The following is a 17798-nucleotide window of genomic DNA, read 5'->3' as shown; positions in this document are numbered from 1 at the left end:
AGATAATCAGAAGGCAGATGTGTTATTACTAAAACAACAAATTAAGTGGGCTTTTAGGCTAAACAGTTGCCCTAACAGAAATAGTAATGAGAGCTAAATCCATAACTTTTTTTTTACAATGAGAGGAGACTTTAAATTTGCCAAGAGATTCTCAGAGAATCATGTAGGCGAAAGGGCTGTACTGTTCTTTGTTCTAATTAAGAAAATACAAATGGAGACATTTGTCCTTTCTTTAAGTGGGCATTTCTTGCATGAGCAGGCAGTGCGTATATTATAGGCACATACAGACACAACACATTTTGCTAACTAGTAACCTTCCGTTTAATCTGTGATCACACTCATACACAAAAATATCGCTTATGAACTGAGACAGGTGCAACTAAATTTCCTGTCGCGTCTGTTAAGCCAGCCATATCAGTTTAACACAATCAAGCAGAGCCATCTGTGAAAAAGTCTGCTGTAAAGTGATCACATACAACTATAAGTTTACAATGCCCTTTACTGACCAGCAACCTGTAATCACCCTTGCAAAAACATCCGTCAGGATATCTATTTTAAACAACACAACCATACAATTGCACAATAGGATGTTGAATCTTTAAGAAAAAAATCTTTAAAACCTAAAAAATTGTTAAACCGTTTAAAAATTAGAGAATTTGATCCAAAATATTCTTAAAAGATATTTTAAACACACTACATCACGACATGTACATTATATTTTAAAAATCCAAGATTCCCAAACTGCGCTCGTTCCTTGAAAGAGCTATCTAGTATAGTGCCAGACTCTAGCTTTTTCTTTAATCTTCATTTTCTATAAATAAGTTAAAAAAAACTAAAATTCAGAAATGGAATTTCTGTTGAAAATGCTTTGAGCCCCATGTCAAATAGTCACGATAGTCATGATCATAAAATTCCTTTATGTAGAAAAATTCTATTTTTTCTTGTGGAAATGATTTTAAATTAATGATCAGTCAACTAGTTATCAATCTGTTTTTTGGAAAAATAGTGGCAAGCGGCCCAGCAACCATAAGTCAGAGATGGCTGAGTTGTAGACAGTGGAAGAGAGTAGCAGACATTGGTAAAGGCAGAATAAAGAAAAAAGTGATGATGAAGGGAGCGAGACAACACCAGATAAATATAATGCAAGAGGCATTCTTATTACATTCTTTCTATCCACAAATAACCTTTCTACTTAATTCCACTTAACTGAGTAGGTCAAATCATCAAATTGGATTGACTTATTTCTGTCACGGTTATCTTGTCGAGCTGAAGAAAGTAGCGCAGATATAAATTGGGATGAGATGATCTTGGAAGGATTTCAAAGAGAAGAATCGTAAAACTAAGGTGCTACTCACCCAGAAGCAAACATAATGAACAATCTGCCCATTACATGAAGGATGGGAAGGCTTTGGATAGGATGCCGAGGAAATTTACCTGAATGATGCCTGGATTAGGAGGGATTAGCTACCGGGAGATGTTAGACAGACTTGATCGCTTTCTGTGTAACATCAGAGATTGAGGGAATACCTGATAGAGTGTATACAATTTTGAGAGGCATAGATTGCATAGTCAGAACTTTTTTCCTAGGATGAAATTATCAAATACCAGAAAGCACGGCTTTAAGGCAAGAGGGGCAAAGTTTAAAGGAGGCGAGTTGTTTTACACAGAGGGTGGCGAGTGCCTGGAGCACGATGCAGGGATGGTGGTGCAAGCAGATACAAGACTTTTGGATAGGCACATGGATATGCAGGGAATGGAGTGATATCGATTATGTGCAAGCAGATAAGAATTGGTCTTGGAATAATATTCAGCACAGGCATTGTGAACCGAAGGGCCGTTCCTATGCTGTACTGTTCTACGTTCCATAAAGGATTGATATTGCAGAACAGCACAACATGATAACATGCCCATGTCCATGCTCATCAAAAAGGACACATATATACTAAACCCATATTACAGAACTCTATCTACAGCCATCTTTGCATTGGTGATTTAAGGGCTCATCTGGATGCTTCTTAAATGTTATGACAGTCTCTGCCAGCACGTCAGACAGTGCTTTGAGGATTCCAACTACCACACAGCTGAAAATATTATTTCTTTGAGCCACTCTAATGCTCCCATCCCTTACCTCAAACCTCTGCCTTTTAGTCTCAGACACTTCTGTTCTGGGGAAAACCTTCTCACTGCCCAATCCTTGGTTCTCATAATTTTGTAGACATCAATTAGGTCCCTCTGTCATAATATACCAGATTAGATTTAATTTTCATGATTTTTCAAAATAATTCAGGATTCACTAATTTTAATATGTCTGAGATTTCTTTGCTGCTTGAAGATCAAAAGAATGCAATTTTTTAAGAACTGTGAACATACAATGATATTTATCAGAATCATGCAGACAAAATAGCCCTACACTGTTCTTCCTCATATTTCTACTTCGGACAACAGGATGTAATTCCTGAACTCACTTTGCAGCAAATTTGACCATCTGTTTGCTCACATGGTCTCCCACTGCCACAAGTCCTTGGATGTTAAACTGCTGTTGACGTAGAACTAAAAAGCACTGCTTCCCTGCGAAGATAAAAATAGTTTGCATTGAGTGCAACATAACACAAGATCCCCTAGCGCACTCTTTTGTTTCTTTCAACTGAGTCACAATTTTTTTGTTATTCACAGACTTTTTCCTTTAAAACTAGAAGGAAGCACGTGTGGAAAAACATTTCTGTCCTCCTACATTAAATAGAAATGTCAACTCAGAATCTCATAGACTGAATCAATAATTTGAAGTATATTTCCAGAGTCTTACACCTAATTTTTATTTTTTGGAAAAATACTTCCCAATTCTTAGCTTGCCAAAATAGTTTTAACAAAGATCTACTGCCAGGAACAAGCAAGCTATATTAGTAACAATCCAATTCAGTTAATTTAACAAGGGCAATCCACTAAATGTGTTTAAATGAAACTTAAAAGTAATGTGGATATCAAGTTAATGATTATATCAAAGTCAAGGGGTGTACAAAGGGATGCAAATGAAACTGGGATAGGATGGGAAAGTGGTCTTCTTTTTTAAAGGTAGAACAGTCTTAAGTGGCTGTTGGTGCTACAAGTATTTTTTATATCCTCCGCTGTAACTTTAGAGGAATATAAATAACCAAGACTCATCAGATTCACACCCATAATGTAAAACTGTATAGCTGGCAAAGACGATCATTTACTAAACATTGGACTGATTTCCAGCTCCTTTATTTTTCAAATAAGGGCATACATGATGAACAGGAATAATATGATGTTATTTGACTAATTCAGCCTTGACCTCTCTTGAAAGCTGAAAGGTCAAGAAATTCTTGCAGCCTTTGAGGAAATGACAAGAAATGAGAACTAATTTGGATAACTGTGATAATTGTCCACAGCTAAGTATTTACCAGGATATCATAAGCCCTCCACCTCTCTTTTATGACAATGTTAGCTGGACCTTAGTTTAAGATCTTATTCAAAAGACAGCTCTTCAGCTCATGTAGCATTCCATGATACTACATGCAACTACCAACGAAAGTTCTAAGTCTGTAGTGAACTGATTAATGATCGATTATTTGTTTAATTTGACATTGGTAGTTTAAACATTTGTTAACTGGACCTACCATCTTTCTTGGCTCCAAACAAAAATTTAAATAGAAACAAAATATTCATGTTTTTTAATGAATAGTTGTGGTTGGATTCATCTAAAGGAGGTACTTATTGCTCCCGGTGACCCCATTCATAGAATGAAAGCAGCACTGTTAATCAATCAAATGTTTTACATAAACTGGTTAAGTGCATACTTTCTATTATATTTTCAAGAAGTTCAAAACTTGTTATCCAATTTGTTGTTTGGGCTGAAGTAAGCCTTCTTCTTACTAAAGCCTTATTCTTATGATGAGAATTTTCTACGTCCAGAAAGCTGTTTCCTGTTGACCAACTCATAAAAGGAAAGACAACTCAATACAGCAATGCGTTGTTCTTACCTTTGGCTCTACTGGTGTGGACTCTGGAGCGGAGCCAGACCATCTGGTCGGCTTTATCTTCTGTCAGATTTTTCACATGAACCAATACACGGTCTTTACGTAAAGAAGATGTCACTGTTTTAGAATTAACTCAGAAAATAGAGTGGCATCCCAAAGATCAAAACAACAAGATACTCAAATGAACATGCAAAATATATAATCTTGTTAGGCAGCTTATGAAAATCTCCTAGATTATATTTTCTTAATACATGGATATCAGATGGGATCACTACACTCCAATAAAGAAGGTCAAACTTCATAATTTAAACTTACTTCAGAAGTTAGTAGTTTTATTATTTTTGCCATTCGTAAAAATTCAAAGGTTCCCGATGAGCCTAGCATTCTGTCAGGGAAATGCAAAATCTAGAGATGTAGATAACATTGAACAAAGCACAGTGTAACACAGGAACGGGTCCTTCGGCACTCAACGTTTGTGCCAAATGTGATGCCAAGTTAAACCGATCTCACATTGCAATTGCCTCCAGCACCACAATCACGCCTAGTAATGTGTTGCAGGCCCACACATCTTCATTAAACGTTCCCCCTCACTGTATAGACTGAAGAAGGGTCTCGACCCGAAACATCACCCGTTCCTTCTCTCCCGAGATGCTGCCTGACCCGCTGAGTTACTCCAGCATTTTGTGTCTACCTTGATTTATAAAGCCTTTTTTTGAAACTATCCAAGCCAGACTTTTACTCAGACACTCTTTAAAAATGATGATCATCTCGCATTTTCCGTTATCTTCATAATTTGTAAGTCCTTCATTATTAAACTCACCCAGCTTTTCTTGTGATTGTATCATTGGAAAAATTCCATATCTGTCTTTAGCAAAATCCTGAAACGGAAACCATTTTTAATACACAAGAAGTTTATATATAATCAATAAATATTACATGGATGATAATTTGATGCTAGTTCGTATAAATCACAAGGTGCCTGGCATAAAATCACATAAAATATATTAGACAATAGACAATAGGTGCAGGAGGAGGCCATTCGGCCCTTCGAGCCAGCACCGCCATTCAAGGTGATCATGGCTGATCATTCTCAATCAGTACCCCGTTCCTGCCTTCTCCCCATACCCCCTGACTCTGCTATCCTTAAGAGCTCTATCCAGCTCTCTCTTGAATGCATTCAGAGAATTGGCCTCCACTGCCTTCTGAGGCAGAGAATTCCACAGATTCACAACTCTCTGACTGAAAAAGTTTTTCCTCATCTCAGTTCTAAATGGCCTACCCCATATTCTTAAACTGTGGCCCCTTGTTCTGGACTCCACCAACATTGGGAACATGTTTCCTGCCTCGAACGTGTCCAACCCCTTAATAATCTTATACGTTTCGATAAGATCTACTCTCATCCTTCTAAATTCCAGTGTATACAAGTCGCTCCAGTCTTTCAACATATGATAGTCCCGCCATTCTGGGAATTAACCTAGTAAACCTATGCTGCACGCCCTCAATAGCAAGAATATCCTTCCTCAAATTTGGAGACCAAAACTGCACACAGTACTCCAGGTGCGGTCTCACTAGGGCCCTGTACAACTGCAGAAGGACCTCTTTGCTCCTATACTCAACTCCTCTTGTTATGAAGGCCAACATTCCATTGGCTTTCTTCACTGCCTGCTGTACCTGCATGCTTCCTTTCAGTGACTGATGCACTAGGACACCCAGATCTCGTTGTACGTCCCCTGTTCCTAACTTGACACCATTCAGATAATACTCTGCCTTCCTATTCTTACCACCAAAGTGGATAACCTCACACTTATCCACATTAAACTGCATCTGCCATGCATCCGCCCACTCACACAACCTGTCCAAGTCAGCCTGCAACCTCATAGCATCTTCCTCACAGTTCACACTACCACCCAGCTTTGTATCATCTGCAAATTAGCTAATGGTACTTTTAATCCCTTCATCCAAGTCATATTAAAATAATTGTTGATATATTTTCATTAACCTTCATGAGAAACAGAATAATTCAAATGAATACATCCAGAATATTGGTCATGATTGGGAAAGCAGTAGAACAATGGATTCTTAAAATGAACTGCAGAATCAAAACTGCATCTACATCTATCATTATTGCAAATTATGAAGTTTATTAAAAATTGTACATTATGCGCAATCATAAAAAATACAATCACCTAACTAAATGAACATGCAAGGTCGTGCCCACGAATTAGGTCAAAATTATTTTCAGAATGTTGTGCTGAAATACATTGAAATGCTAATTCTGATATTGCAACAACATCAGCCTTAAAGACCAAGACTGAAATTCAACCTAAATTAAAAATAGCTCAGAATCCAATTACAGGCACAGCCCAACAACAGATGTGTTCTCTAATAATAAACCATGAAATCTACTAGAACATTGAATATGATTAAGCCCAGATCATTGGAATGGTTATGGACAGAAAAGTGCTCATGATATATTTATCATCATTTCCCCACTCCCCAACTGTTCATGAAGGGAAGGTAAAAAAACTTGCCCACCATTTTCCAGTAATAAAAACATGGTCTCTGCCACATTTTTTCCATTTGCAAGTTAAAGTGTCTTATGGTTACATGGCATGGAAACCTTCTGCCCAACTTGCCCATGCCAATCCAGATGCTCTGTCTACACTGGTCCCACCTGCCAGAGTTTGACCCATATTCATCTACACCTTTCCTATTCATGTACCTGTCCAAATGTCTTTTAAATGTTGTTACAATACCTGCCTCAACTACCTCCCCCGGCAGCTTATTTCATTTACTCACCACTGTGAAAAGATTGCCCCACAAGTTCCTTTTAAATCATTCCAATTTCACCTTAAACCGATGACCTCTGATTCTCGATTCCCCTACTCAGGGTAAATGACTGTGCATTCACCTTATCTATTCCCCTCATGTACTTGTACACCTCTATGCACTTCAAGGAATAAAGTCCTAACCTGCCCAGCTTCTCCCTATAGCTCAGGCCGTCAAGTCCTGGCAAAATCCTCCTAAATCTTCTCTGCACTTTTTCCGAGTTTAACATCCTTCCTATAACTGGATGACCAAAGCTGAACACAATATTCAAAAAGAGGCCTCAGCAATGTATTGTATAAGTGTAAAATAACATCCCAACTTCTCTACTCAATACCCTCACTGATGTCAGCCACTGATGAAAGCCAGTTAACCAATCTTAAATGTGAATTGGAAATTTCAGACATATTAATGGTAAAATGTTTTACATTAACTTTTGCAAAGTTAGTTAATGACACTATAATGATTACAGTAATTAATTTTTAACAATTGAAAAGTAACTTAAGATCTTTAATTTTGATATACACCAACCTGTTCATCTGCTTGATTTTCTGCTGCCTATGGAAACATTAGTAAACCTTAGTTACATGAATCATGTCTTTTTGAATTAAACTACACAAATTTAAGACTGGAGACTGATATCAAATTTGACATGCCATTATTTATGATTGTCAGTCAATTATACAAATTGTTGTTTAATATATTTAATTCAAATATCTGAATTATCACCATAATTATGTTTCAACACATTTTCTTTAAATTGCACTCTTAAAGCAATTTTGTCAAAATCTTGATGACCTGGTAGCTGGGTGCTGAGCCAAATAATTTTAATCCGTACACAATGAGTTAGCTAGTCTGAGACAAAGAGATAATGTGGTACTACATTATTGAGGGAGTGCAGTGTACGTTCACGAGGTTAATCCCCAGGATGGTGGGACTGTCATATGAGGAACGATTGGAAAGACTGGGCTTGTACTCACTGGAATTTAGAAGGATGAGAGGGGATCTTATAGAAATGTGTTAAATTATAAAAGGACTGGACAATCTATATGCAGGAAAATTGTTCCCAATGTTGGGGGAATCCAGAACCAGGGGCCACAGTCTTATAGGGGAGACCATTTAAAACTGAGATGAGAAAGACCTTTTTCACCCAGAGAGTTGTGAATTTGTGGAATTCTCTGCCACAGAAGGCAGTGGAGGCCAATTCACTGGATGAATTTAAAAGAGAGTTAGATTGAGCTCTAGGGGCAAGCGGAATCAAGGGATATGGGGAGAAGGCAGGCACGGGTTACTGATTGTGGATGATCAGCCATGATCACAATGAATGGCGGTGCTGGCTCGAAGGGGCAAATGGCCTCCTCCTGCATCTATTTTCTATGTTTCTATGTTTACATTTAGAGCCAAAGGGTCCTTAACTCATGAAAGAGGATGTAGGGGAGAAAAAGCAAAGCAAAATCCTGGACCCCTCTAGTTTATCACTTGTTGATAAATGTCCATTTTGTGAACTTCAGGCAAAGAAAAGAGTAGATTGGGATGTGATACTTCCCATGATTAAAAAGCCTGTTGGTGCTCTCTAATGAAGAATATCCATTGGGTAAAGCCCCAGAAACGTGCTGACAACAAAGAATTGGAGATAACATGAGTCACTAACGCCTGGGAAAGAGTAAAAAAACCTGGAGAAATACTAAACACAAAATACTGCTTGTGAATTAAAATAGAAACGTATTTCCTGCACTAACTGCTGTAATCTTCTAATCTACAATGCAACTTCACAATGCACATTTGAGTGGAAGATTGGACTTCATAAAAGAGGTTAATTGTCTTTGATACTAAACACTAGATTAAAAGCATGCTAACCTGTAAAGCTTGGACAATATATTATATAATAACTTAGCTTTTATTTAAAAATTGCAAAAGGTATATATCTCCAAATCAAAATCGTCTAGTTAACTATATTTCACAATTGGTCAAAGCAATTGCATGCATTTGATAGTATTTTCAAACCAACCAATTTGGCTTGCTTTTCTGCCTTCTTAGCAGCCTTTTCAGCTTCTTTCTGGAGTTTCTTTGTTGCTTTTTTCGACTGTGCTTGCTCCTCTGAAATACTGCAAGTTCAAATGGTGGCAATCATTGAAATATGTTTGAAAAAGCAATTCAAAATCTATTAAAGTCACCTTATTAATTCTATCTATTATCCATTTCATACACATCCTTTAAGACAGTAAGAAATTATTAGAAAGTAGGCTAAATTCTACTGGATGCGAAGATGATCACGTAATTTCTAGATAAAGCTCTTGTTTATATTTTGCATTCCAAAAAATTGTATTTTACAATATTGTAAATGTGCAATGCTTTATTACGCACAATATTGCCTTTAACAAAAACAGCTATAATAGATCAAAGTGGACAAATAATCCATTTAGCATTCAATTATCAAACTACTTCTGCAGGAAATAAACGCAGATGAACTTTTATTATGGGATACCAGCTGTAAGGAAAACAAAGAGAGAAAGGCTTAAGTTCAAACCTTCCCAGTCATCTTGTTACTTCCACTGAAAATAGAATGCACATGAATGGGATATATAGATAAAACACAATCGTAACGGACTAGATTCAGACTTAGTGTGATCTCCCAGTGGAGGAAGAAGAAATTAGTTCTCATCTACTGTTGGCTTATACACTCAAAAGCCTGGGCTATCAAAAAGCTGTTCTGTAATTCCATAAATGCAATATGCCTACAACAGATGCTGTGGAGTGATAAGCAGCAGACTTGGTAGAAGTCTTGAAGTCCAGAGACTATCCTTTGTTATTAAAATTAAATGGTTTGCATTAAACACAATGCTAACGGTAGAATAATTCCAGACCATCACCCAACATATGCAGTTCTGTTCATTTCACTGTAACAAAAGATCCCAGTATTTTTTGTATTTTCTTTTTTTTAAACTTATGAATGTATCCTGTGCCATTGCCATTTGTTACACTCCCTAGCAGGAGCTTGCCTGCACGTTCAGCATCTTGCATGATCATGGCTGAGCTTTAAACTACAGATTCTTTTTAAAGTGCACAATGGCACAGCCACTATAGTGGCTGCCTCACAACTCCAGCAACCAAGTTCAATCCCGACCTCCGCTACTTCCTGTGTGGAGTTTGCACAATCTCCCTTTGACTGGATGGGTTTCCCTCAGGAACTGTTTTTTATCACACACCCCAAAGATGTGTGGATTGGTAGAATAATTGGCCACTATAGTAGTTGGGTGATAGATCGATGGGAACATGATTAAAGTTGGTTACATTTTGAATTAGTGGTGGGAAATAGGATGCTTTGAATAAAACAGTACACATTCAGATGGGCTGAATTGAGTCCTTTTGTGTCATAAGAAAGTGTAAAACATGCCTATCCTGTTCCTCAGCTCAATGGCTATTGAACCTTCAAGACTACGCATCTCCTAACTCGAATCTTTACTGCTGTCCAAAATTCTACTGCCTCTTATTTTTCTCCAAGTCCCGCTCACCTACCCTCAATATCCTTCCGGATAAGCAATAGTTTAATTTCACAAATTTAAAACGATCTTCAATTTAAATTGCTTCATACTTCCCCTGCCCTAACCTTTCCCATTGCTTGGCCTCCATCACCCAAATCCAGTGCCTATTGTCTACTAACATCTGCAATATTTTCAACCTTCATGTTCTGAATCACTGGCTGTTGAACACCATACGTCAAGATCCATCCTTTCCCAACCCCATTGAATAATGCCAAGACAAACATCATGATCAACGTTTAATTGATTCTGTGGGGTTTGAAGGTGACACCTCCTTGGAAATCTGGCAAATTCTTTAAGGAAGTACTGGAAGGTTTTCAAAGTTACGTGACTTGGGTGGTATTAGCGGTGACCTTTGTATTGTTACTTATGTGTTGCGATAACTGGTGAACCTGAGCTCTGTAATCTGTGAAAGATTACGAAATTGGGTTAATGTGCCAAGTATTATTGGTAGATGGATGATGATAACATTATTGACAGATAAATAAATCGGAGGTAGAAAACAAATGCACGTCTCCAAGTGAGAGAGTAGTTTATTGATATTGATGCATCAGTGAAACTGTAGTCTGTAGCTGGTGAAGATAATAAACAGGATATTCGGTTACACACAACACAAGAACATACATTAGGCCATTTGGCCCATCAAGTCAGCTCTGCCATTTGATCAAGGCATCTATTTTTCTCTCTCAACCCCATTCTCCTTCCTTCTCAAGAACATATCAATCTCCTCTTTAAAAATATACAACGACTTGCCCTCCACAGCCATCTATGGCAATGAATTCCACAAAATCACCATCCTCTGAATAAAGATATTTCTCCTCATCTCTATATTAAAGGTACTTACTTTTATACTGAGGCTGTGCTCTCTGGTGTTAGACTTTCCCACTACTGGAAACATCCTCTCCATATCCACTCTTTCTAGGCCTTTCAATATTTGGTAGATTTCAATGAGATCCCCCCCCATATCCTTCTAACTCCAGTGAGAGCCCAGAGCAATCAAATGCTCCCCATATTTAAACTCAATCATCCATGGGATAATTCTTGGGATCACAAATTATGATTCCTAATGGAATGACATGCTGCCATTGATTATAATATCACAAGGTAGGAATGTGCACCAATCTCATACTCAACAATAAACCTCTGAGCTACAAAGAGATCAAGAAATCCAAGTCTGTTTAAGGCACAGGAGAGAACACTGAGGGGTGGAGTGGGGCTGGATGGAAATATCATTATTATTTTTTTTTAAAAATCAATTTGTACATTGGGAAATCCAAGTGGTCTTTGCCTTGACTGACATAGGTTAAATGTTTAAATTAACGAATTGCCAATGGAAATTATTGTGTAATGTTTGGTGGTAGTGTTAACCAAGCAGGTTTTGTGTGGGAATTCATCCAGATTTAATTCAGTATAAGAATAATATTTACCAGCATTGTCACAATCCTGGTTCAAATCCATGCAAAGCCAAAATCAAAATCAATGTTTACTTTAAAGTCCAGCTGTTTAAGATTGTGAATGGTTACACCTGCAGCTTTTTTGAATGGTGGGACAATACAGAAAAGTCAGCTTCAAACGTTTCCTCTGGTAAATAGGAAATCCTAACAGTGATTTCCTTCACATAACACTTAGGCCAAAGCATGAAAAATGATAAAATCCACTATCAGAAGTGGGCAAAATGCCAATAAGAAATCCTTTCCAAAATGAGTAAGAGCCATGTCATAGCATTAGATTGAAAAAATGAGTAAGAGCCATGTCACAGCATTAGATTGAAAATATTATCATTTATGTTCATAACACTAAATACCAAAAACAATCAACTATTCATGCCATTAGTTAAGAACAGGTCCAATTTGGATAATTAATTTCTCGATAATAGGCCAAGTAGGTTTCTTTGGAGGAAGGACAATATTGACAGTTTTAGCCCTTTTGTCCAAATCAAATATTCTGTGGTCTTGAAAACTTGCATAGTTGAAACTGAACTTGCATACTTCTATCCACTGGTTACTTTAGAGGAACGAAGGCAATAATGGCAGCTTTACCGTCTCTGCCCAAATCATCTAGTGTCTCGAAACCTCAGAACCCTGGTTCTAAAATGTGAAAACAACAACATATACTGAGGGTGTAGGAAGGAACTGCAGATGCTGGTTTAAATAGAAGACAGACACAAAAAGCTGGAATAACTCAGCGGGACAGGCAGCATCTCTGAAAAGGAATGGGTGATGTTCATATACTGAGGGAAAGGTTGGCTGTGGGAGGCACTCCCCGGGGCACGAAGGCTGAAGGACCAGAGGGGACGGATACCTCATGCTGCCTCGGCAAGGTCAGCAGCATAATCAAGGATGAGCCGCACCCTGGCCACTCCCTCTTCTCTCCTCTCCCATCAGCCAAAGGGTATAGAAGTGTGAAAACACACACCACCAAATTCGGGGACAGTTTCTTCTCAGCTGTTATCAGGCAACTGAATCATCCTACCATAACCAGAGAGCAGTGCTGAACGACTCTACTTCTTTGATGACCCTCGGATTATCCTTGATCAGACTTGTTGGCTTTACCTTGCACTGAATGTTATTCTCTTATCATGTCTATACACTGAAAATGGATCGATTGTAATCATTTATTGTCTTTCTGCTGACTGGTTAACATGCAACAAAAAGCTGTTCACGTGACAATAAACTAAACTGAAACGTATGAGGGAAGGAGGCGGTCAGGCTGTGGACGAGCCACGGAGAGATAGCAGGCTGAGGACAAGCCGCGCGGAGAGGCATTTGGACCACTGTGAACAAAGAGGGATGGTGGGGGAGGGGGGTGGTAACCGCCAAGGACAAAGAAGGAACCCAGCGGAGGGTGGGGGGGGGAAGTCGCTGAGAACAAAGGAACAGCAGATGCTACTTTATACTGAAGATAGACACAAAGTGCTGCACTAATTCAGCGGGTCAGGTAGTATCCCTGGAGAAAAAGGATGGCTGACGTTTCCGGTCCGAACCCTTCTTCAGACTGAAAGAGGGAGTGGGAATTGGGGATGGGAAAAGGCCAGCGGTAGAAATCTCAGAGGAGAGCAGTGAGAGAGGGTCTCACGGAACTCAGTTTAGTTGCATTCACTTCTGATTTCTCCTACATGTTCAACTGATGTCGAGGGAATCTCAGGTGGCAGATCACAAGGCCATACCTTCAGCATATGCTTATGAGCTTTTAGTAGTTCATTGCTGTCTAAGGTGTTTGAACATTTTTTAAATGTCTCTGATGACGTAAATATACAAGTAATTTGTTTTTAATACTTTTACTTAAATTGTAGGTTAATTGGCTTGTGTAAATTGCTCCGAATGTAAAGGGAGTGAGTGCAAAAGTGGGATAACATAGAACTACAGTGAACAGGCGATCGATGTTCAGTGTATACTCGGGCCGAAGGGCCTACTTCCATGCCGCATCTCTAAGCCAAACCAAAAGTTACCTGGTCTTACCAATCCAAACAATGTCAACCACATTCAAACGGGGGGTTGCCCTACATACGGCAGCTATGGCCAACTCAAAGCAAAGGAGCCAAATACAAAGTGCACCTGGTTCCTTAGCATTAGATGTACCAGGTGAGATTCTTCACAGCCAAATGCAAATAATCTGACCTGGATACATCTGTGGTCCTTCCTTTGACTCAGTCCACCACTGGGGCAAGAGATAAGATCTGCTAGCACATTTTGGTTTAGAGATACAGCATGGAAACAGGCTCTTCGGCCCACTGAGTCCACATTGACCATTGATCATCTGTTCACATTAGTTATCCCATAACATACTAGGGGCAATTTACAGTGGCTAATCAACTTACAAACCTGCACAGTTTTGGAATGTGGGAAGAAACCATAGCACTTGTTCGAAACCCATATGGTCACAGGGAGAACATGCAAACCACACAGACAGCACCCGAGGTCAGGATTGAACCCCAGTCTCTAGCACTGCGAAGCAGCAGCTCTACCGCTACTATGCCGCCCTTGATAGAACATAGAACAGCAAAGGAACAGGCCCTTCAGCCCACAATGTCTGTGCTGACTATGGTGCTATTTTAAACTGCACATCGGCCTGGACATCGTCCATCTAGCCCCATTTTCTGTCTATTCATCCGTCTGTCAAATGTCTCTTAAATTTTGCTATCATATCAGCGTCCATCACCTTCCCTGACTGCACATTCCAGGCTACCTGCAAAAAAACTTGTCTCTTAAATCTCCTTTAAACTTTCCTCTTCTCACTTAAAAGCAATGCTCTCTAGTATTTGACATTTCCACTTGAACTCAAGTTAATTCGCGATTTCTAAGTTGCAACACAAAAGTCAGCAACTAACAAAGCCATACACAGCAGATAGTCGGCAGTTTTCCATAGTACCATCAACTAAAATGCACCATATATTACAGTTTTGGGAGCACGCAAAAGGTGCATTATGGAAAATAGTGTTATAAAGACAATTGTGTCAATGGAAGAAAGAAGTCTAGTGGCTAGAGAGTTGCAGACTTGTAATACCAAAGTTATTTTTTCCCCACTGGATTTTCAAAAATTATGATCTTTTCAATACCAATAAGTTTATTACATTTAATAACGATAGGTTTATTTTTGTTACTATTTAAAAATACTAAAGGATGTATGTTACATGGTTTAATAGAGTAACATTGCACAAGTGTCAATGGTAGCGATTGCTTGTCAATTTCCCAGGCCACCTGTGGTTAAAGTAGCAGCTGTGTTCTGAAGAGATATCGGTGTCCGATAACTGTGCGGACGTTACATGGAAACTGCCACCCCCCCCCCCCCACCAATCTGTTTAAATCAAAGACAGCTTTATTTAGCTTGTCAATTTTCAAGTAGAGCATTTAAGTAGTTCTCTCGTTCCCAATTGAAATAGCGTTATAACCAATTCCAAGGTTTCAAGGTGAGTTTATTGGCACATGTACCAATTAAGGTACAGTGAAATTTGAGTTACCATACAGCCATACAAAGTGAAAAGCAACGACAGATAACCACATAAAGGTTAACTTAAACTAACATTTGGCCTGTATAATACAGATACTGTTTCCTAATTAATCATTTACATTATATACAATTCGTGTTATGGAAGCTCATTTATAGTTAAACTGCCTGTATTTATTGCAGGTAGAGTCTCTGCTTCACAGTTCCAGCAATCCTGGTTCAATCCTGATCTCTAATGCTGTCGATGATAAGACACAAAAAGCTGGAGTAACTCATCAGACAGCATTTTTGGAGAAAAGGAATAGGTTTCAGGTCGAGACCCTTCTTCAGACACACTGTCTGTCAGCTTACATGTTCTCCGTGTGACTGCATAAGTTTTCTCCAATGCTCCCGTTTCTTCTCACATCCCAAAGAAATGTGGGATAGTAGATTAATTGGCCACTGCAAATTGTCCAAGTGCGAGTGTGAGTGGCAGAACATAGGAAGATTTGACAGGATTATGGGAAGATTAAAATGGGCGTAATGGAGGATTAGTGTAAATTGGTATATGATGATTGGCATGGACATGTTGGGCCAAAGGATCTGTCTTCATGCTGTGTCTCTATGTGACAATTGTCATTGGCAATTTATTTGGAATTTGTAAAAGAAACTGAAAGTTGATTTATTTGAATGAAGTTCTCATTTAAATGAACAAAAATGCCCAATTTTGCCAAAGACAGAAATAAACCCTGAAGTGTACCTATATAAATAGTATAGATTTCAAGTCCATTGTAACATACATCCATGAAGATGCTGAGATCCTTTAAATACTTGTTCTCTGACAAATGTTTTTTTCTGCCATAGGAAACAATTTCCCTTACTTATTCAATTAAAACAATTCATGATTTCAAATACCCCTATCGTCACTTTAACCTTCTTGAATGATTTATCAATCTCACGCTTTTTCACCCCTAACTCTATTCTGGTATGCTCAGAGTACCATTGCTAATCTCACCACAAACTTTGTAAAGCATGGCATCAAATTGGAAGAAATACTACAAATAGATACCAATTTTTTGTTGTTGTAGTTGAACACATAACCCAGTGACAATTTAGGCCCCACTGCAGCTACCAAGGATTTGATCAGTCTGAAGAAGGGTCTCGACCCAAAACGTCACCCATTCCTTCTCTCCCGAGATGCTGCCTGACCTGCTGAGTTACTCCAGCATTTTTTGAATAAATCGATTTGTACCAGCATCTGCAGTTATTTTCTTATATCAAGGATATTATACAGCTTCCCAACTGGCAAGGATATAATGCCTGACTGATTTGATTGAAAGATGCAGCTTGGGAACAAGCTCTAAACTAAATTAAACCTTGAGGAAACCCCCAAGGTCACAGGGAGAACGTGACCCTGGGGAAGGGGGGGGGGGGGGGGAGGGAGGGGGTGAGGAAAGACCCTGGGGAAAGGGGGAGGTGGCGAGGAAAGACCCTGGGGAAAGGGGGAGGTGGTGAGGAGAGACCCTGGGGAAAGGGGGAAGACCCTGGGGAAAGACCCTGGGGAAAGGGGGAGGTGGTGAGGAAAGACCCTGGGGAAAGGGGGAAGACCCTGGGGAAAGGGGGAAGACCCTGGGGAAAGGGGGAGGTGGTGAGGAAAGACCCTGGGGAAAGGGGAAAGGGGGTGGGGGGTGGTGAGGAAAGACCCTGGGGAAAGGGGAAAGGGGGGGGTGGTGAGGAAAGACCCTGGGGAAAGGGGCGGGGGGGCAAAGACCCAAGAGGGAGGGGGTGAGAGGAATGGACCGGGGGAGGAGGGTTGAGTTCAGGCCTGGGCTGGAGGAGGAGAGTCCTGCGGGGATGATGCAACACCAGCAAAACGGGAGGCTCTGCTACGCTTTGAGCGATCTTGGCCACATTTCCAGGTTTAGTCCTTACCCCGCGCCCTGTTCCTTCGTCATGGTGGCGATTCCTTTTTATATCAACCCTTTTTTTTTAAACGACTGTGGGAATGTGGCTCGAACTCTGTCCCACCGAGCAGTCGCCACAGATCGGAAGTGGCTGCCTGTACGTCAATCCTGCTCCGGGTGCAACAGCGATCCGCGCCGTTGGATCCAGGCGGCAGCACCGGCCCTGCAGAATACTCCCCTGCAACACTGGCCCTGCAGAATACTCCCCTGTAACACCTGCAGAAAACACTGGCCCTGCAGAATACTCCCCTGCAACACTGGCCCTGCAAAATTCTCCCCTGGAACACTGGCCCTGCAGAATACTCCCCTGGAACACTGGCCCTGCAGAATACTCCCCTGGAACACTGGCCCTGCAGAATACTCCCCTGGAACACTGGCCCTGCAGAATACTCCCCTGTAACACCGGCCCTGCAGAATACTCCCCTGTAACACTGGCCCTGCAGAATACTCCCCTGTAACACCGGCCCTGCAGAATACTCCCCTGCAACACTGGCCCTGCAGAATACTCCCCTGTAACACTGGCCCTGCAGAATACTCCCCTGTAACACCTG

At 40.0% G+C, this 17798-nt stretch overlaps 1 protein-coding gene across 1 annotated transcript in view; it reads right to left on the bottom strand.

Annotated features, from left to right (window-relative positions):
- Positions 1-17376, bottom strand: part of dars1 (aspartyl-tRNA synthetase 1) — a 50383-nt gene extending 33007 nt beyond the window's left edge. The window contains exons 1-6 of the mRNA XM_078403393.1: positions 17216-17376; positions 8830-8926; positions 7353-7379; positions 4816-4873; positions 3999-4091; positions 2466-2568 (exon numbers count right to left, since the gene is read on the bottom strand). Of these exons, the coding sequence (XP_078259519.1) occupies positions 2466-2568; positions 3999-4091; positions 4816-4873; positions 7353-7379; positions 8830-8926; positions 17216-17238 (401 nt within the window). The 5' untranslated portion in view covers positions 17239-17376. The remainder of the gene's footprint in view (positions 1-2465; positions 2569-3998; positions 4092-4815; positions 4874-7352; positions 7380-8829; positions 8927-17215) is intronic.
- Positions 17377-17798: the final 422 nt, after the last annotated feature.

Source organism: Rhinoraja longicauda, chromosome 8 (assembly GCF_053455715.1).
Source record: "Rhinoraja longicauda isolate Sanriku21f chromosome 8, sRhiLon1.1, whole genome shotgun sequence".
Lineage (NCBI taxonomy): Eukaryota > Metazoa > Chordata > Chondrichthyes > Rajiformes > Arhynchobatidae > Rhinoraja > Rhinoraja longicauda.
The sequence above is the reverse complement of the archived record's forward strand: the minus strand, read 5'-3'. Positions and strand labels throughout refer to the sequence as shown.